Below are 22,657 nucleotides of genomic sequence, written 5' to 3'. Positions count from 1 at the left end.
ACTTATTCCTCTTTGGCATCTTTGTATTTTCACTTAAAAATTACCAGGCACTTCCTTTACTATGGCATTTCTTCCCAGTTCAGCTTCATCCATCCTGCATGCTATCTGGCTTTATAGTTTTGTATGAGCCACCATCTGTAATTTGAATGTGGAGAAGTAGAAGATGAAACAATAGCTCAAGATCCATTCACATAGCAGCAAAGTTGAGACATTGAAGGACAAAAAGAACAGAGTGACATACCTGAAGAATACCACAGAGAGAAATAAAGGAATATTGAAATTAAGATTTATATCTTTGTGGGTAGAAAATCTGAATTTTGTAATGATATCATTGTTCCTTCAAAGTAATTCATAAGTATATTACAATTATAATCAGATTCCAGTAGTATTTTTCTTAAAACTGGGCAATACAAAAATTCATTTGGAAGACCATCAAAGAACATTTGGAGCATAAAAAAGAATCATAATTAGGGATATGAGAAAGAAACAGGTAGTAAAACTTAGTAAGACAACAGTAATTATGATAGTGTAGGACTGTCATAATGAGAGTACTAATCATTGGCTCAAAAGGAGACAAGAATACTCTAACCATTGTAAGAATTCATCAAAAGGACAGGTTCTTCAACATTATTACCTGCCTCATGGCAGGCTCTAAATAAATATTTTGTGGGGAAAAAAAAGAAAATGTTCTTCATGAATTAATTGTATTAATTGTATTTTTATTCACTAAGTCTCTAATACCTAAATGAGTAAATGATGCAATAGACAATTTACCAGAGAAGAAATATAAGAAATTAGCAAAATAAATAGAATTTTTTAGGGTTGAAGAAGTAATAATGAAAACAGTGAAGTTCTGTTTCTCATTATTAAATGGGTAAAGGTTTTTATTGTTAAAACACCAATGCGATTGTTGGTGGAGTTAAACTGATACTCTCCTTCATTGCTGTCGTCATCCCTTTCCTATCCTTGCCTTAGCCCACCATTCTCGATGCAGTAGAATTTATTGCACATTCTGTTGTTCAGCAACTCACACTGGCTCTGTGTTTGAAATATATACATCATCCAGATATCTTCACTGTTCTTCTCCGGGTTCAAGCCCCCCAGCCTTCTTGCCTGATTTTGTGCCGTAGCCCCTAACTTGTCTCCCAGCTTCTTACCTTGCTCCTCTACGGTCTCCTCTGAACACAGAAGCACAATTGCCAATTTGAAATGTAAGTCTGATCACATCATTGCTCTGCTCAGTAGACATCAATTGTTTCCCAACTCAGACTAAAGCCAAATTCTTCATAATAGTCTACAGACCCTGCATGATTTAGACTCCTACATTTCCTTTCTGACCTCGTCTTCCACGCTGCCCCCTTGCTTTTTCCTGCTTCAGTCACTTTAGCCTTGTCATTCTTGTAGTAAATCAAGCATGCTCCCACCCAGGGCCTTTGTGCTTATGGTTACTGTGCCTGAGATGACTTAGCTCAAAATACCTCTTCAGCCTGCTCCCTCTCCTTTCACGTCTTTGATCAGAGGTCGATGAGGTCTTCCCTGACTGCTCTTTGTAACACAGCACCCTCTCATCCTTTCTGGACACTTTCTCTGCTTCATTTTTCTCTATAGCACATATCACCATCTAAGTTATATGTTCATATATGTGTTTTTCTTTTTCCAACTGGATTGTCAGTTCCATAAGGACAGTTCCATAGGACTGCTGTATCCCTAACACTCAGCAAGTAGTAGGCACATAGTAGGCACTCAGTATTTATTGACTGAGTGAGTACATTGATTGAACCTTTTTGAAAGCAACTTACATGATTTTAAAGCCCTTTTTTTTTTTAGAGTAAGAGAATAATTAAACTCTGTCCACTTAATGACAAGAGAGAGTGATCTGCATGTGGCAGGGTTAGAAAGGATGAGATCAAGAACAGTAATAATGGTTGTCTTTTTCTCTCTCTTAGATAGTAAGGAAAGAGAAGATGATGGAATGATTTCCAAGTGTAGAGGAGGTTGTACAATCTAGACAAGCACTATGTGTTGGCCGTCTTTAAGAAGACTGGATTGATAGAAGCAAAATGTTGGTTCAGGGCAGTAGCAGAAAATAAGATTACAGGTGGATGGGAACAGATGTTAAAAGTCTTGAAAATGAGTCCAAGGAGCTAGGCCTGCCATAATGCATGATGGAGATCAGTAGTGTGAGTTCTTGAACTGTGAGGGGCAAGAAAGCTGTCTAAATCCAAGCTAATTAGTGTCACATAAGGTAGTAAGGAGGGTGGGATAAGAAATACCAACTTGGCAAGAGGGTATAGCTCAAGTGGTAGAGTGCTTGCTTAGCATCCACAGGGTTCTGGGTTCAATCCCCAGTACCACCTCTAAAAATAAGTAAGTAAGTAAACCTAATTACCTCCCACAAAAGATAAAAGCTCCCCCCACAAAAGATAAAAAATAAATTTAAAAAAAAAGAAATGCCAACTGGGAGGTAGTCATAATAAGGCAGAGTTGAGGTAATACTAGTGTAGGGCGTGTAAGCAAAGGCATGATTCAAAGATAAGCCACCAGTAATGTAGCAAAGAATAAGGCTCGATGATTAACTGTATATGGGATGCAAAGGAAGAGGAAAGGTTCTCTCAGTATTAAGAGATCAAAATTCACTTTTAATTATTTTCTTTTTTCATTACAGGTTTCTCTGTCATTCACAGAAGAATGGATCATTTAAACCTTTGGAGGACTCAGTTTTCACAATACTTCAATGTTACCAACTGAGATTCATGACAGTAAATTTATGACTGTACATGTCTGTGTCATACAACTGCTGAAGAACCGAGAATGTTCTTTATTCTTCTTAAAATTTATTCCTAAAAATAAACCTAAAGTATCATGATATTACTAAATAAAACTCAAAAGCACAATTATTAAATTATTAGACTTGCTAATACAAGCACGCATGTGCAAAAGCTACTGTATCCTGACAGTTACCAAACCTCAAATTTAGATGGTTTCCCTTTGTGGGAAAAGTCATTATATTTGCAAGAAACCACTGAACATTGGCATCAAATATATTTTCAGCTGAGTGTCATTTAGAATTTACTTGAAACAAGTTCTAGAAAATTCCACATCCCACCACTAAGTGGATTTGGTATGATGGCAGCAACTTACAGACTTGTGGTTAGTACTGTGAACCACTACAGCAGCGTGGTGATAGACCGGCGTTTTGAGCAAGCTATACATTACTGCACTGGATCCTGCCACACCTTCACACATGGGGTTGACTGCATTGTGGTACATCATAGTGTTTGTGCAGACCTCTTGCACATCCCTGTGTCTCAGTTCAAAGATGCAGATCTGAACTCTATATTTCTACCCCATGAAAATGGATTTTCCTCAGTTGAAGGTGACTATCCCCATCAGGCCCTCACAGGCATACCCAGGGTCAAGAAGGGATCTACATTTCAGAACACCTGTAACTTAAAGGACATTGCAGGAGAAGCAATCAGCTTTGCCAGTGGGAAAATAAAAGAATTTTCCCTTGAAAAACTCAAAAACTCTAATCATGCAGCTTACAAAAAGGGAAGGAAGGTTAAGTCTGACTCATTTAATAGGAGGTCAGTTGATATTGACTTGCTCTGTGGCCATTATAACAATGATGGGAACTCCCCATCCTTTGGTTTACTCCGGAGTTCCTCAGTTGAGGAAAAATCTTTATCCCATAGAAACTCACTTGATACAAACCTGACTTCAATGCTTCTTCACAACTTCTCTGAAGAAGACCTGGTTACTCAGATTTTGGAAAAACATAAAATAGATAATTTTTCTTCTGGAACAGACATAAAGATGTGTTTAGACATCTTGCTGAAATGCTCTGAGGATTTGAAAAAATGCACAGACATCATAAAACAATGCATAAAGAAAAAATCAGGGAGTAGCATCAGTGAAGGAAATGGTAAGGATGCAGTTTCTAGCTCTGAAACTCTCTATATGAATGTAATGACCAGGTTAGCATCCTATCTGAAAAAGCTACCATTTGAGTTCATGCATTCTGGGAATAATGAGGCTATAGATTTAACAGAACTGGTCAGTAATATGCCTAGTTTACAACTGACTCCCTTCTCCCCAGTATTTGGCACTGAACAGCCCCCTAAATATGAAGATGTTGTCCAGCTCTCAGCCCCTGACCCTGGACAGTTTCAGACTATAGAACTGCAAGATGACAAGCACAGTTCTAGGAAAACAGACAGGGCAAAATCCATTCCAGACAACTCTACGACTTCCTTATATAATTTAGAGATAAGTGATCCCAGAACTCTAAAAGATGCGCAACCTCAAGCACAGTCATTAACCATGAACCCTTTAGAAAATGTTTCTTCTGGTGGTCTAATGGAAACCCTTTACATTGAAGAAGAGTCAGATGGAAAGAAAACATTAGATGAAGGGCAGAGGACAGAGAATGGACCCAGTCAGGAGTTGTTAAAGGTACACAAAGACAGAGAAGAAGTTTCAGACCATGGTACTCATCTTAAAAAAGGTCCTGCCTCAATGCAAAATGAAATTGGTAAGATATTTGAGAAACCAGTTGTTAATCTACTTGAGGAAGATCCTAAATCAAAAGTTCCTAAAGTTGAAGAGGGAAACCACAGAGATTTTATGAATCCTAACAGTCAGGAAGAGATAGATAAATTGTTAATGGATTTGGAATCTTTCTCACAGAAAATGGAGACCTCTCTAGGAGAGCCTCTTGCCAAAGGTAAAAGCTCTAACTCTCTAAATAGTCCTAGTCAGTTAACTGGTCAGTTCCCTGTAGATCTTGAGCCTAAATCTAAAGTCTCCTCACCCACGGAAAAAGTCTCATCTTCCTGTCTAACAAGGATTATTGAAACCAATGGACACAAAATAGAGGAAGAAGATCGCGCCCTCTTACTGCGAATTCTAGAAAGCATTGAAGACTTTGCTCAAGAACTGGTTGAATGCAAATCAGGCAGAGGGAGCCTATCACAAGAAAAAGAAATGATGCAGATTCTACAGGAAACCTTGACAACTCCCTCCCAGGCCAATTTACCAGGCTGTAGAAGTCCTGTTGGTGATAAAGCCAAAGATACTACTTCAGTGGTTTTGATTCAGCAGACCCCAGAGGTGATCAAGGTAAGACCCAGCAATCTGCATTCTCCAAAGAAATGTTCTAATGTTTGCGAATTTTTTTTTTTAATTTTTGTTATCCATTTGATGTTCTGCTAAAGCTCCTGCCCTACACTAGGCATGGTCTCACTAAGTTCAGTGAAAAAAACTAAAGGGCAAAGTCTTTAGTGTCAGGGAGACTGGCTTCAACTGTCTTCCCCATAGCCTTTATTTTCTTCCTAGGTTCAGTGACCCAAGGAAAGTTACTTAGCCTTAATATGCTCATCTATATAATGGAAATAATAATCAAGATAACTTATGTGAAACACAAGTAAAGTTCCTTACACAAAGTAGACATTTAATATTAGTTCTCACCCTCCTCAGTCAACCAGTAGGCCACCCATTACTGTATGCTTGTATAGACTGCAAGGATGCTGGGTGGGGTACATAACTTTTCTTTTTTCTTTTCTTTTCTTTTCTTTTTTTTTGATGGAGGTACCAGGGATTGAACCTAGGACTCCTAAGCATGCTCTCTACCACTGAGCTATACCCACCCCTCGAGTAGACATGACTCTTAAAGAGCTTAAAGTCTAGTTGGGGAAACAAAACTAACATACCAGAAACAGTACCCAGACGTGTAAGCACATCTATGAAGGTTTTGTTAGTGCAGTAGATATTTCAAAGAAGGTAAAGACTAGAGTATATGAGATTTCCTTCACCATGCAATTGAGAATAAATAGCAACCTAGAGTCATAGGACAGAAGTATTTTCAAAAGCCTTTGAATCTACCCTGCTACTGATAGCATTGCTTTTGAATAATCCCACAAAGGAAGTTAACCGCCCATTTGTAGGTATGTGTGTATGCTTTAGCACAACAGGATTGTTCCTGTTCATTGTGTATGTCCAGTGTGGCTTAGTAAGAGGCTCTGCTCCACCTCACTCAGGGATGCTCCATGTTCCTACAGCTGCCCCGTTGCCCCACCTAGAATATGTGGCTTATGAGTTCACTGAGGAAGGGGAAGAAAAGGTGGTGCTTTTAACTGCCTTGCCCCACACATGACATACTTCCCATCTGCTCAGTCCAGTGATTCCAGCCTAAGGTCTGAGAATCGTAGGGGAGCACATAGAATATTTGGTGAGCACTGTCTCTACATATGAATATACCATACATGTCAACATGTATGAATTCAGACATAAAGCCAAATCAACAAAGCAGGTTGTTAAATAATGTTATGAATTATTTAGAGATATTTACATTCGTACAAAAAGTATGAAGAAATACATGGATACATCAAATATAGTGTTCAGAACAATGATTAATCCCTAGAGGAAGGAAGAGAGATGGAGCTAAGAAAGTGTACATAGAGGCCTCAGTAATATTGTAGTTCTAGTTCATAATCTGGTGATGGGTCCCAAGTATTTTGTCATATTTTATGCCTTTTTGCATGTCTTTAATATAGTAGATTTTTCTAATGGATATTAGAGATGGCATAAACGTGGCCAGCTTAAAAAACAAGCTACTTATTATTTTAGCGTTCTCATTAATATTTTCATTGGAGTAGGAAAAAAATGCATATTGTGATCAGATAAATAATTTTTACTCCATATTTGTTTTGTGGCTGTTCTCCTGTGCACATTTTTAGACACTAAAATTTAAAGCAATATATACTTAAGGTTATTATGTAATTTGGGGCTCAACATCCTCAGTTGCTCACTGAGCCTTTCTGTGAAATCTCCTCACCCACTGATTCACAAATGGGAATATCTTTAGTTAAGGTAGGTCAGTGCTAGGGTGAGAAACAGTGGAAGTTTATTATAAAAATAAGAAAAATTCTTTCATGTACCCAGGCAATAGTGATGTGCTTAATATTTTATAAAGAAAAGAAAATAGCTATTTGCAACCTCAAAATGGTAATTACATCTAATAGTCCTTGTGATCTGAGGCATGCTAAAGTATTTAGATGTATTATCTCACTATTTTACCCATAAAAAAATACCTTCTCTGATAACATATTCCAATGTCTCACAACCAGTACAGCCAGAAACGCTTACTGTAATACAGTGTTTTGAATTTTATTTAACCCTCTTGTCCCATTATGTTCTGTGAAAAAAGGAGACAGAATTCTTCTAGAAGAGGTGGGCTGCAGAAAGCAGAAAGTGTCAACCGAAAGCCAGGAGCAGGTCCTGCGCAGCCTCTCTCCTGTGTCCCCGGCCGACAGCTCTTAAGCAGGTCCCCAGTCTAAGTACAGCTACATAAAAACGACACACTGGGCTCTAAGTGAGCTTCCCAGTTTTTTGACAAGTAAGGACCGAAACAAAAATCGTGTTAAAAAACTCTCCCATAAGTCTTTTAAATAAGTTCCAAAATCGTAGAATAAAATTTTATGACATTTCTTCTTTTTTCCCCCAGAGGTACATATTTTTTTAATAGAGGGATAATTGACATATAACATTAGTTTCAGGTGTACAACATAATGATTTGATAATTGTGTACACTCTGAAATAATCACCACAATAAGTCTAGTTACCATCTGTCACCATACATGGTTTCCCCCACCCCCGGTAAGATGATGAGATTTCCTGATAAAAGTTGAAGAAGTAATTCATGAAAAATTAAAGAGACAGGTAATATAAAATGTTTAATTTAGGAAGATACTTAATGCAAGAAAACAAAACCATTCTTCCATGACTCAGTTACCTTCCTACCTTTTTTTAAAATCTTTCTTTACTTCTTATGAAATATTTTAAATCAGGAGTTGGCAAACGTTTTCTGTAAAGGGCCAAAGAGTGAATATTTTAGGCTTTGCAGGTTACAAGGTCTATGTCACATAGTCTGTTTTTTTAAACAGCTCTGTAATAATGTAAAACTATTCTTAGCTCCACGCCTTAAAAAATGGGCAGTGTGCTAGATTTAACCCAGACTGTAATTTACAACCCCTGTTTTAAACAAACAGAAAAGTATTGTGAATAATACAAAAAGCACTCATTACCCACAACTTAGTGTTAAATCTTAACGTTTTGCCATAGCTTTGCTTCAGATCTTTGCTTTATTTAATATTTTCATTAATATCACCATTTTAAAAAATCACCTCAGATATTGTTGCAATCCCTAGGGTTCCCCTTCCCAGTATCTTTTCCCCTTTCCAGAGGTAACTGCTTCCTGAAGTGTCGGTGTTTATCTCCTGTAAGCTTTTATACAGTATTGTCGGTCATGTTTTTATTCTTATATAGAAAGAACAGAAAATAGTAGAAATGAACAGAAAGTAGTAGAAAATAAAATCAGAAAGAGAGGTTGGGGCCATCTTTTGAATGACCTTATATGCTGTGCTAAAGAGTTTGTTCTAGGGGACTGGGGAGCTAAAGAAGACTTTAAAGCAGAGGAGTCCCACAGTATATTTTTTAAGAATAATATTTTTTAAAGAATAATAAATTTTAAATTAAGTTGCTTTTTTAAAAAATAATTTGGGCAGTCAAATTTTTTCCCATTGTTGAAAACATTTCAATTAAAAGATTTACATAAGGGGCAAGTAGGAAGTGCTTTTATGTGACATTGATGATTATCCCTGAGAAGAAAGATTGACTTGACAATATTATGTGTCATTAATATTTTAATATGTATTTCAAAATAATTTCTCAAGAGTGAACTGTATTTGTTGTCCAGATATTTGTTGTCCAGAAATATAATTCAAACCTGCATTGGGAGAAGGAGTCAAATAGAAAATACTAAGAGGATGTTGAGAGATTGCTGAAGAGGATATTGGTCCAGATCAGGGGTCAGCAACCTGTGGTCTATGGGCCAAATCTGACCTGCCGCCTCTGTTTGTAGATAGTTTTATTGGAACACAGCCACACATTCATTTACATATGGTCTATGTGACTGCTTTTGTGCTCTGCCTACCAAGCTGAATAGTTACAACAGAGACCTGAAAGCCTAATATATTTACTATCTGCCATTTACAGAAAAAGTTTGCTAATTCCTAGTCTAGATATTATTTCATGGTAGATCAACAAAACAGACTTTAGATAAGACTCCATGTGATATTTTGTTAAAGGCATTGGAAATCTTGGAAATGTAATTAAATATCAGTGGCAAAAACTACCAGTGGTTGATGGCAGTCGAACAGTGTGCCAGTAGAAATAGAAAAATAAATAAGCCCAGAGTTTTCACAGTCCTTCGTCGTGAGTTCTGATCGTGGGTTCTGAACTACATAACTTTCTCCCCTTCCCTCTCCAGTCACTACCTATCTCTTGACTTTTCCACTTAAAAGAGCTTCCTTTTCATCCATGTCTTACTCTGTTCTTTTTTCCTTTCTTTGCTCATGAACTCTCTCTCCCACTGTCAAGTTGTCTATATCATTGGTCAACAAGTGAGTATTTGCCTCTGTACATGCTGTTTTCACAAAGACTCTAAGTGACAGGAAACAACCCTGTAGATTCCAGAATAGCTGAGATGTGCAGATGGGCATGAAATGAGTTGAACAAGAGTGAGAGAACAGTATGTTTTCATTTATATGTGGAATCTAAAAAATTAAAGCAAACAAATGAGTATAACAAAAGAGAAACATGCTCACAGAGAACAAACTAGTGATTACCAGTGGGAAGAAGGGTGGGAGGAGGGATGAGATAGGGGCAGGAGATTGAGATACAAAGTACTGGCTAGAAAATAAATAAGCTACAAGGGTATAGTGTACAGCATAGGACATACAGCTAATAACTTTATAATAACTTTAAATAAAGTAAAACCTATAAAAATATCAAATCATTATGTTGTACACCTGAAACTAATATAATATGATAAATCAACTATACTTCAATAAAAAAAAAAGAGAGAGAACAGCTTGCAGAAGAGAGAAACAGGGTGTGGCTGAGATTTCAAAAGGTTTCATAATTACAAAATGAGTGAATTACTGAGGATATGTTTTGACATGGGAGATAATAATTTTTTAAGAAACACTTAGAAAAACTATACTGCTTTGGTAATTCACATAATAAGTAATATCTTAATTCTGTGTTTTATTACCACCGGCAGATGGTATTACAGTCATTTTTTATCTGTTTTTAGCCTTATGGGGCAATAGTCTGTTAGCTGTTATTCACAGGTTAAAATAACAAACCCTAGCTTCCCCTGAAAATCATTTATTTTTACTCAGTTTTAGTAAAAACAAAGCTAGGGAAAAAAATCCATTACTGCCTGTCCCAATTGAAAGACTGGAGGGCAGGGGGGAGAGTGCTTCAGTGAAAGAGGAAAATTTTAAGGTAAATAAGGAGGAAGGTTTTTTTTAAAGCTATACTATGATATGTAAGTCTAGTGAAACATTACAAATTTCAACTAATTACAGCTAATTGAGGGGGAAATCTGTCTGAATTATCAAAAAGTACAAATTGAAATCTTCATGTTTAATGTTTTTAAGAAGTAGCATTAATTTCAAGATTAAAGGATTAAACTATTGTCTAAGTATTGCCAAGAATGAAATTTAGCTGGACCTATTTTAATAATGTGGTAAAAGATCACTTATAGGTGTTGGCAAATGAAAAAAGAAGGCATCAGGCGATAACAAACTTTATTTAACCCTTCATAAAGTGGACAGTCTCCTTTAGGAGAATGGCAAAATGGAGTGGAAGGCAAAAAGCCTTTATAGGGTAAAGAAGAAAGAACAAGGAAGAGACAAATAGAAAATGTCTAATTGGCTGGGGCCACATAGTGTACCTTGTTCGGGGTGAGAAAGCCATTGGCATTTAGGGATTAGCTGACTGACTATACTGTGTTTCTGGTCACGTGGAGCATTTACAGGGACATGTAAGGTATTCAAGTTTGGTTTGCTGACGTGGTTTACTGCGTGCACCCCACGCAGTAGTGGCTCCATCTTGAGCCTAGAAATTTATTTTGGTGTAGTTAATATATTATTGGTATGCAAAAAGAAGGCTGCTAAAATGCTTAAAAATAGATAGTTCCTAAGTAGTTTAAGCATGTACTATGTACAGCACACAGTTGGGGATAAAGATGAATCAGACATGATAAGCCTTTGTGGAGCCCACAGTCTTGTAGGGGAGATGAGCTATTTACTGTGATGCAAAGTAGAAAGAACAGATTGCATGAGACAAATAAATGGAGTGCTACAGGAGCTCAGAGGAGGGAGAGAGACATCCCAGCTTATGAAGTTCAAAAAAGTTTCTCTGGAGGAAATAGTATTTGTATATGGATACCGTACTCTTATCCAATTAATTTACTTAAGGTCCTAGATGTTGGTGTTATTACAGTGTTAATGATACTAAGGTGAGAGGTTTATTTCTCACACTGGCTTGGACTATTTCCACTCTGTTCCAAGACATCAAAATATACCTTAATCTTCTCCATCTGTCTTACAAACATAAGCTTTTGGTCCCAGGCAAATCCAGTAAGAGAGACTAGATAGATAGATCATAAATCCATTACTTCTTTCAAACCTAAGCTCTGTGGTAGTCTAATCTCGATCAAGGGCAAATGAAATTGGCTTAACAGAACTCTCCTTCCAAGAGAGTATAAACAGAAATATCAGACTGCTCTACTTATATTATTGTGACTTCCAAGTGAGTAGAATTCACACTAATAAGGTAAAGGGTTGCAAGGATGGGACCCCTTTCCCATCAGTTTTCTGCAGTTTTTAAGTCAGACTTCAAGCAGACAGTCTATCTGACAATCTAATTTGTACTTTATCTTCTCCTTTACCACTTCAGTCTCCAAAATTGTAATTTTCAGCTTCCAAACGTACACCTAATAAAAATGAAGTACGAAAATAAGAATATGTAGAGAGATTTGTGAATCCCTGTCAGGATTCTTTGCCTGGGCCGTTACCTTCTATTGGCCTTTATTTAGCAAATGGTAACATTAAGTAAGTATTTGTTAAATGAATGAATAATCAAATGAACAAATTTTTGCTTGTCTGCTGTGCCCCTTTGTCAAGTGGAAACTCTGCCCTTTCGCATGAAGGCCATCTCTTTCCCATGAAGGCCATCTCTTTCCCTGCCCTTGGCTTCTCTAGGATGGATGCAAAAGGACCTGACATGAGGTTCCCTCTGGGACTTGAGTAGGTGCCTCAACAAGACTCAGATACCGCACGGGGAGCTCTGGCCTCTTCGCTCCTCTAGCTTTTAACACCTAAAAACCTATGGTGTCCTAGATAAAGTCCAATCACCTTTCCTGGCACGAGGGGAGAACCCCGTTAAGAGTATAGGTCTTTTTACCTTATCAAGGGATGGAAATCTCTTGATTATAGACTGTGGGCATTTTGAGGAGAGAGTTCGCTCTTATTCACCATTGCACCCTCAAGCCCTGTTGCAGTACCTTCACATACTAGCTGTTTGTTTAAATCCTGAAAATTTAGCCTTTTTCTTTAAGGGAAACCTATACATCTCCTTGTCCTTTTCCTCATTCTTAGAAGTCCAATCTTCATCCTCATGGATTTAGTTTGGAAAAGAACTTTTCTGGCCATTTAATTTCAGTACAATTATTTATTTTTTTTTTTTTCGTCTGTTTGGTTTTTGAATGTCCAAGAGGGATTAGAGAAATCTTTCAAGGCAGGTAGGATTTGCACTGCTACTAGAACTCACTTTGTTTCTTCCTGACCCTGATTAGGAGTATGTGTCTGAGATATCACTCCAGAGGAATAAAGGACCTTCCTAAGTTATTGATAAAACATTTTGGCTTTTTCAAAGCTTGGATATTATGTTGAATAATTTCATATGTATATTTAAATGCAGAATAATTATGAAAATAAACTTATAACAAAGCACACTTTAGGAACCTTATTAAAAGTTTCTTCTGGAGCACTTAATAAGTACTTTTCTCTTTTTACTTTCTAAGTTTGAATCGAGGCCTTCATTAAGATTAACCAGTCATTTCATGGAGGGAAAATGTTTCTTTTCCCCCAGCTTCTCCCCCAGTAGGTGCTGATGGTTTTTTGAGTCCAGTGCTGGGAATATTTAAATGGAAATCAAAACACCCAAGAATACAGTAGGAAACCATTCTTCCTTTTACTTCATTTAACCACCATGTAGATTAATAAAAGTAAAAGGATCTGGCCTGTGGCAAATATAAATTTACAGAATGAGTTCAGCCCATATTTCCCTTCCACTATTAATGTCTTCTGAGGTCAAGTCCTCTTGCATCTCTATCCTTTTTAACTAATCAGCATCACTTACCTCAGATATGTCCCCACCTGTATTCAAAAGAACACGGTAGATATGCATGTACTAATGTAGAAAAATGGTCAAAAATAGATTATTTAAAATGTTAATTGTAAAACACGTACCAAAGTGATCCCTTTTTGTTATTAATATGTTTGTGTGCACACAAAAAATGGGGAAGATATGCTTCAAATTATGCATGTTCCTCTTAAAGTAAAATATGAGATCTAGATATCTTGGTGCTCTGATAAGTCTAGCCCCCTCCAGCCTCCCTTGACAGGAGTGAAAAGGAGCTCCCAGAACTTGGCTTGCTCCTGGTAAGCCCTCAGGTCCCCCTCACAGGTTTGCTGATACACACCTTCACTGTTCTCTGCCCTAAGACCATCAGAACTAATCTAACATGCCCTTCATCCCCATTTACATCAGTCACCACAAGAAGTCTAGGGGTCCAGATCATCACTCTCCTCCTCACTCTTCTCTTCCCTTTTCTAAGTCCAACCTTGAAATCCTTTCTCGCCCTCTTCATCATTCACTGGCAAAATGTCCTAGGTCGTGAAACTCTTTTCTAAACATTCCTTTTACCTTCTTGTTCTAACTGAAGCCCATCTCTCCCTAAGGATACTAGAGCCATGTGAAATGGTGGCACTTTTCTTTACCACTCCATCCCTCTCCTACTAGATCTGGAGAGGGCAGTAAGTGTTCATGCATTTCATTGCAACTTCCAGACTATTCTTTTTTGCCACATCTCTGAAACTATCCTCCCCCAACTTTGAACTAATGTCATTAGACTCACCACCCACTAACCCTCCTGATTGTAGTCGTCTACCACCCCTAGGTCTCTTCCCTTATTTCTTGAAGATTTTAGTTCCTGGCTATGTGACATTTTCCAGTACTACTTGCTACAGTTCTTCAGTAGACAAGTTTTCAGTAGCTGAGGCATCCAATACGCAAGCTTCTCAGTCCTTTGATTTCTTCTCCAGTGAGCTTGTCCTCTTCCCCTCTATAGCTACGTATTCTCTGGCCCTGTGTTTATGTCACTGGTTTTAAAAGTATGGTTCCCAGCTAACAACATTAGCATCACCTGGGAGCTACATGGAAATTCATATTCTCAGGCCCCAGCTCCGGTCTACTAAATTCAAACTCTGAGGGTGGGGCCCAGCAATCTGTGGTTTAACAAGCTCTTCTGGTGATTCTGATGCATGATCTTGTTTGACAATCACTGCCGTGGTTCATCATTAAAATCACTCCCTGAATATACTCTCAGCTGCCTTGTCCTGCCCTCATTTCATGGTACTCACCTGGAAAACCCCCAACTCATGTTAAATTGTGTTCTCTGTCTACTCTGAGCTTTTATTTATGCTGCTGACCTTGGCTGGAGAAGATCACACAACCAAACTGAGTGGTCTTGCATTAAATTCATGACCACCAACCTCCAGTGGGCCTTTAGCACTCTGGCAGTCCTGCTACCTTTCCCTGGTCCCTCAGTTTCCCACTCTGTACATGACTTTCATAGCTTCCTCTGTGTCCTCTAACACCTCCTCTTCCATCCTTGCCCACAACGAATGACCTTGTTTCCTATTTTACTGAGAAAACTGAAGCAATGAGTGGAGACCTGTAGCCACCCACCTAGCCATATCAGCACCTGTTTACTCTCCCTTCCCTTCTGTTACTGTGCATGAATGGTCTGGGCACCTGTCTCAGGCCAACCCCTGTACTTGTGCTCTAGATCCCATCATCTCCCTTCAACTTAGGGACACTCCTCCAGTGATTGACCCTTTTCTCCTCTGCAGTCATCAGTTTTTCCCCTTCGATCATTCCATCAGCAGGTAAACATGCTGCGATTCTCCCCTATAAAACCAGGCATCCCAAAGACATTTTGGCATCCAGTAGTTCCATCAGCTGTTGAATTAGTAACATAATGGCTTATCCCCAGGGTCCTTGACCATCAATTCCAGCCTTCCCTTCTGACATCTGTGAATTCAGTCCTCACCCAAAATTACTGAGAAATCATATACACATATACCCCCAACAAAGACACTGGGGCAAGATATTTTATAGTGCTGCCACCGTGTATTCGTTGACATTCAACACGGCAGTGTCAATGGATTGGAAACTCCATATTCCTTCTAACATGTATTAACATATTTATAGGCCAAAGTAAATTCTTATGCTCTGTAATGAGCAGTCTCTACTTGAAATAATTCCTGAAGGAGAGAAGGAGGACAAAAGACAGATTAAGAAGAACTTTAGGAACCAGAAATTCTAGAGATCCAAGAATTATTATAGCAAATAATTTTAGGTTCTTAATTATCTCTCTGCCCCAGATCCTAGAAGAACATCTGCCCCCAAGTATTAGCAACAGTGAGAGGGAAAAATATCAGATATATGGGTTCTTTCACTTATTAGGTCTCCTCCTGTTTTGCTGCAACCAGTGAAGTTAAGGCTAGACAATTTGACTGGGAGCAGAGAAACCATAGATCACTACCACCCAGTCTCCTTCCCCCACTCCAGTGTTTCATCATTTAAGAGTAAAGTAGCATTAATAACACAAAACTGGCTATTAATTAAACAAAGAGAAAATATCAAGTTAGTGAATAAAGGAGAAGGATATAAAAATGTAGGGTTGTGGGGAGGGTTAGCTCAGTGGTAGAGTACGTGCTTAGCATGCACGAGGTCCTAAGTTCAATCCCCAGTACTGCCACTTAAAAAAATAAAATAAAACAAACCTAATTACTCCCCCCTAAAGCAAGCAAACAAATTTTTTTTAAAAGTAGGGTTAAGAATAATTAGCTTTTAATCAATTTCCTCTATTAAAGTTTACTTACAATGATATTTTCAACAAAGTCTGTGATTCTAAGTTATTATTACCTTTTTTAACTGCTCTGCCAGTTAGAGCCAGGATGTGAAAGGCTTTTTTAAAATTGAGATATAATATCTCATCATATAAAATTCACCCTTTTAAAGTGCATAATTCAGTAGGTTTTAGTATATTCAACAAGATTGTGCAACCATTAGCACTAATTCCAGAATATTTTCATCACCCGCCCAAAAAGCTGTATTCATTAGCAGTCACTCCCCATTCCATCCCTCTCTCCAGGCCCTGGCAACCACTAATCTACTTTCTGTCTCCATGGATTTCCCTATTCTAATAGGACATTTCATGTAAACAGAATCATACAATATGTGAGTCTTTTGTGTCTAGCCTCTTTCACTTAACATAATACTTTAAAGGTTTACCATGTAGCACGTATCAATACTTCATTCCATTTTATGCTTAAGTAATATTCCTTTGTATGAATATACCACATTTTGTTTATCCATTCATCAACTGTTGGACATTTGGGTTGTTTCCACTCTGGCTATTATGGATAGCACTGCTATATGAACATTCATTTGCAAGTTTTTGTGTGGACAGAAAAGGCTTTTGATTTAGCATTTTAAAGTTTTTCAAAATAGCCAGCTTTCTTTTTTAAATCAGAAGTACCCTCTTGATATAGCAGAACTTCCTCTTTAATATGTAACTCCCCTCCCACCCCACCCCCATAGCATCATAGGAGCAAAATCTTTTGATAGTCACTTCAGAGTGACTGTCTGCTCTGTCTGGACCTAATACTAACATACTCCCCTGAACACAGGTCCTCAGAGCTGAGCTGATTCCCAGGCTTGATGTGCTGTTTCTGTTACTCAGATGTTTGCGGTTTTGCTGCCTTGTTCATCCCAAGTTTTCATAACTCTAAGGCCTTTATTGGTACTATTATCTCAAGTCTCCGTAGCCTTGTTCAGTGGAGGCTGGGGAATGATTTTATATGTTGGTTTATAAAATACAGGCTAGATTTATTTTGGCACAGTACATTGTATATACAGTATTAACTGCTTAGCAGTTTTATACAAGTCAAAATAAGTGACTTACTTCTTCAGCAAATGTTCAAAATTTTCTCTATCATGTGCAAGCAACCCATTTTTTCTTAAAACATCCCATACAGTTGTTTCTTTCCAGAGAGAGAGAATTAATATGGTATATCACCATTGTCTTCATTTTCAAAGTGGGGAGAGCAGGGAATTCTGAGAAGATTCAGAAAGTTCTAGAAACTCCATCCTGAGTTTCAAACTAAGCCTCAAAGAGTGAATTCTGCAAAAACAGAGTGTGTTAGGTGTCACACACAACTTTATCTCTTCTGTCTCCTTTCTAATCTCACCTTCCATCAGGGTACGACCTCTCTCTGGACTTGTGCCTCAGTTTTGTAGGTCATTTCAGGACATGATAAGGGAATATCTTTTCTTGCTTGATATATTGGAGGCTCTCCTTAAAAAAAAAAAAAAATCTTTAGTTTTTAGAATCGCTGCTGAGAGACCAGCCTCTCATCTGTGTATCCCTGCCAGGGAACTTATAAAACCCTGTGACCCAGGAATTCACACACACTCCTGCTGCTGGTTCTCTGAGAAAGATTATCTTCCTTGCTCAAGCATGTTTGCTCTGGGGGAACATACATAGCATGGCAAGATGGGAAAGAAACCCCAGTTGAGGCAGCTGGATCTTAAGGTAGCAACTGATATATCCCAGTCATTCCTACAACAGGAGAACACCAGTCTTTCTCATCCTCTAATCAAGCTCTCGTAACACAGTTGCCCTGAAGACCCAGGTTGAGCCCATGGTCTAGATAGGACAACAAGTGTCTTCATACAGTGTATGTGTGTGAATGATCTGCAGGCCAAGAAAAGATTCAGGCTGCTGTGCAGGAAACACCTGTTGTTGCCTAGCTATCTTGTTAGGTCTCCACATATGCTGCAGAGGGCAGGAGAAAAGATCTCATGGTTTATTCCAGAAGAACGTTGGAAAGACTCTCACAGTCATCTCTTCCCATCGTAACTGCCCACAGCTCCTAACTTTCCATGTTTTCAAACTGAATGTATTAACGATATGTTTATAGTTTTCTATTCTTCCTCTCTGGTTAGTACCTCCAGGGGAAACCTCTCACCCAGAAATAGCTCTTCCCTTCCAGCACCCAGCCCCATGGGTTGGACCACTTCCTCTATGATCATAGTAGGGAGGGAAGAGAGTAGATCAAGGGCCATGTTTGCATCAGTCGTGAAAGTCCTTGTGTTTGATCTTTTCCCAGTACAAAAGCGGTCACTCTAAAACCTATGTTCTTTGTTTCTGTGTTTCAGTTATCATATACTTCTTGAAACTAACTTACATTCTCAGATTCTTTCTAGAACTAAGCAGGTTTACTTTCATTAAAAGGCAAGTAAATAAGTAAAAAGCAAATAAACCAACCTCATGATAGTCTTTCTCCATCAATAACTCATTGCCACAGACCAGTTCTTTCCTAACCCCCTTTAGGGGGCCTGGCCTTTTCTCCTTCTGAATTTTTTGGAAAGCGGTTGGATAAATAAAAACTTAGAGCTTATTTCTTCATCATCAAAAGACATGGAGAAGTATTTTCTTTTTGCTTAAGAGGGTAGCAGGGCAGGCTTTTGAAACTCCAGAGATTTATGGGAAATAAATGAAATGAAAGTATTTGTTGTCCTTTGCTTCAAACCGACATTGTGCTAGGTGCAGTGAGACAGAGAAGGGATCACTGCTTTATCATCTTCATACCCTCAGCACCCAGCAGAGTAGCTGCACATAATAGTATCCAGAAAAAAATTTGTTGAGTGACTGAATGACTTTAAAATTGACCTTACCCTAAATAGTTTAGACTCTACTGGAAAATATTGTCAGATTATAAAACATTGCAGTACAAGCCCTTTTACCTGAACATGATTAGAATGGATAGTTACCCAATAGGGAATCATTAACTCTCTGCGTACTCTGTGTATCTTCAACATTTTATTTAACTCAAAACGTTAACTTATTCAGATCTTTTGACATAGGGCCAAAGCCTTTTCTTTGAGAATAAGTGTCATAATTGGAAATTGAAGTTTCATGACATCTTTCTTTAGTCCACTCAGTACATTTGTTAACCGATTTCCAGTTTCAGTTTCTTTAAAGTGGAGACAGAACTTAAGTCAGTAGTGAAGCAATTTAAATAGACACCTTCCGCATTTTAATGTTTTTTCTCCTTCATCTCACCCATAACTAATTTTATAGCAAAAAAAAAAAATTAGTAGTAGTAGTTTGCCTTTACTGATTTTTTATAAAACATTCAGTGTCAGGTTCTTTTTTTTTCCAATTTTAGAAACATCCACTCCTTTTTTTCCACACTCATATTTCGTTAGTTTAAGTAATATGTAATTGAATTGAATAATTAGTGTAAAAAAATGCATAAACAAGTGGGGACAAATACAACCAACGCTTCGTAAACTTAAAATTCAACCACTAAGATAAGAAATATGAGAGCATAACAGAAACTAAACTATTAGCCATGAATCAGTGTGTCCTGGGCATTGGTGCTTCTCTTTCATAGGAGAAATGGAGGGGGCTTAACTAGAGAAGCCTTCATGAAGTAGTGAAATTTGTGTTGGACTTTGAAGGATGGTTAAAGTGTGCATAATTTGAGAAGAAGCATTCTCAGGAAGGGGATGAAAAGTCACCCCCCTGAAGCCATGGGTTGATGCTGGGAAGGGGAGGAATACAGCTAAGGTGTGATTTAGTTGAAAAAGCATTAAATCATAAGTCTAAAGACCTAGTTGCATTCATAACAAACTTTTTGATGTTTTAATTTGGAGATAGTAATTAAGGAGGAATGGGAATGTTATAGGCAAGAGTGTAGGGAAGGACCCAGGTTGAAGCATTAGACCAATGGTTTCAGTGTAATCCTCTTTCAATCACATATATGCTGAATGCTTTCAGTAAGATTTTGATGAGTGGAGAATTCTACAGATTAAAAAAAAAATTGAAACCTGCAGATTTAGGTATATAAGCCCAATATACATATTATAAAGTGTTGTAACAATGTCTTGAAATAAAGGGGAAAAACTTAAGTTCTAGGAAACAATAGAAAACCAAAGAATTTAATTCCCACTGAATTAGACGAAGGTTCAGCAGAAGAGAGTCGTAAGCTATTTTTGATTTGGGGGTTTATTTGGTAATATTTGGTTTATATTTTCTAGAAGTAGAAAATATTGAACAATGTAGCTGATGGAAAATAAATATTGAAGTCTGAATATTAAACATGAGAGAATACTTAAAGATTCACTTGTAAATAAGTATTTGAGGCAGGTGTTTAACATGCAATAGAATAATAGAATATTTTTAAAATCTGAGATTTCTTTAAAGCCTCTTAAGAAAAACAAGTCTCACAAATTGAAGATGCATTCTGTCATTGCTGTTTGATCATCTTTTGTACCTTTATTATAGCCAAATTTCACTCACTTCTGTGTATCTAAAGCTGCTTTCTTCTGGCATTCAGTCATTCCACTTCTTAAACCAACCCTTTGACAGTAAATTTTCAGATGTATCCAGATTCAAAATCACTTCAAAGAAGTATGTTTGATGACTAAGATAGTTTTCAACAAACAAGGGAAAAAGAGATTTGATTTTAAAATCTGAGACTGACGAATCTCTTTTTATATTACCATTTGAGAATGAAAGTCTTTTTCTCCACATTTTGTCTTGAGGGTTTTGGACATTTGCTTCCCTTCAACTAAGAAGTATAAAAACTAGATGTACTTCAGACTTGAAGTACAGAGCCTTCTTTTTTCATAAAATATTAAATAGCAAAATTAAAAATGCTCAACATGTTCTTTCTCTTCTAGCTTGAGGAGAAACTGTTTTATGTGGATTGACACCTCACATACTCTGAGTTTAAGAAGCTAGCATTATCTGAGAAGTCGCTATTTTTAGGTCCAGCTGTAATGTTTCTAACTTTGGTGCTCAGAGTAGTGGGTGCTTCCTTTCCCAGAAGGCTCTGTAATTCTCAACATGGGTAGGTCAGTTTGACATAAAGCTACCTACAAGGAGCAACAGGCCCATTGCAGCCCGTGTTTCTTTCTTGAAAATTATGAGCAGATATTGGGAGCCACAGGCAGTATTTGGGGAGCAGCTGCATGTCAGTACAAGCATGGATTGTGGTCTCTGGAGGCTGGGAGAGCACAATGCTTGAACTTAATTTCTTTGGGAGATAAGAAGAAAAAAATACCTTTCTGCCTGAAGAGATTGACAACTTATTAACTCTGTCTTCAGAAGTGTGCTGGACAGTGGCTAAGTAAATATCCATTTTTCAAAGATGATGATCAAGGAAACATCTCTACGAAGGGACCCGGATTTAAGGGGAGAGTTAGCTTTCCTGGCAAGGGGCTGTGATTTTGTTCTCCCGTCACGGTTTAAGAAGCGGCTGAAGTCATTTCAGCAGACACAGGTTTGAAACTTGGGTGTTTCTTTTAAAATATTTTTATTACTAATAAAACCACCCAGTGAACTAACTTACAAATAATTTTACAGCTCACTTGATATTAGATCAAGGAATTAATCTGTGTCCTCTATTCAGCTATTTGCAGAAAGCTATTTGTAGAGAGATTCCAACAGGTTTAAAAATAGACCTTCTGGATCTGAAGTACAGTACTCACATTTTTCTCTTGTAGAGAGGGAATCCAGTTTTAGAGACAATAAATACAACTTAACAAATATTTTACAATTCAGAATTTTTAGTAGAAATGTCTGAGAAACTAGAATTTCTGTTGTTAAAAGCCTTGTTTGCACCTGAATCAATAGACTAAATTTGTATTAAGCTACATACATCTGTAGTGAATCTTTTTAAAAAAAAAAGAATATTGAACCTGTTAGTCTTTTTTTTTTTGAAAGAACTATTTTTACATATATGCAGTCGTGTGTGTGTGATATACTGTATGTAGGTAATGAAGGATAGTAATTACTTCTGGGTTGTGAAAGAATGTCTTCCCTCAGCACACTGTAAGATTGAGTCATTTCTGCCTGCAGTAGCTTCTTGCAGAGACCATGCTAACTTGCTTACACTCGTAGGGTCAGTGTCTCATCAAACAAGTTGCCTAACATTGAATACAGTACAAATCAAGGGCCATGTCAATGATGACCATCCAGAATCCAGCAAGAAACCATAGTTTTGTAGTTATTCTGATCTATGGTAATTTCATATTTTTTGAGTGAACCATATAAAATGGCTTTTTTTAAAAAATGGGTCCAAAATAGTCAAATACTGGAAATGCTACAGTGACATAATAGCATAAGGGTACTATTCAGAATGAATAGCTAAATGATACTGTATTTATAGTGAAAAACTGTAATGGAAAATTGAGATACTTTGCCCAGTAATTCTATTTTAAAGCTGTTCCTAGATTTGAATGAAATAATTTTATTCAGAGTGAGCAGATGCTAAACTTGCTGGTAAATGTGATGAACTTTATATTACTGTGCTCTATTCTCTAATTGTAAAGGGTCAGTTTTATTAAGCTACTTTGAGGTTTAAATTATGTCTCCTATTGA

General features: G+C 37.5%; 1 protein-coding gene across 3 annotated transcripts in view; it reads left to right on the top strand.

The window, feature by feature from the left end:
* Window positions 1-22,657, top strand: part of PPP2R3A (protein phosphatase 2 regulatory subunit B''alpha) — a 148,376-nt gene that overhangs the window by 43,331 nt on the left and 82,388 nt on the right. For 2 of the 3 annotated variants that reach the window (XM_074370872.1, XM_074370877.1), the window contains one exon: window positions 2,666-5,121. In XM_074370872.1, coding sequence (XP_074226973.1) covers window positions 3,124-5,121 — 1,998 coding nt within the window. In that variant the 5' untranslated portion in view covers window positions 2,666-3,123. Of the gene's footprint in view, window positions 1-2,665; window positions 5,122-21,115; window positions 21,558-22,657 lie in introns of those variants that run through there. The other variant, XM_010947706.3, reaches the window with a different exon arrangement.

This window comes from Camelus bactrianus, chromosome 1, assembly GCF_048773025.1.
Source record: "Camelus bactrianus isolate YW-2024 breed Bactrian camel chromosome 1, ASM4877302v1, whole genome shotgun sequence".
NCBI lineage: Eukaryota > Metazoa > Chordata > Mammalia > Artiodactyla > Camelidae > Camelus > Camelus bactrianus.
This window is presented reverse-complemented; position numbering and strand designations above follow the sequence as displayed.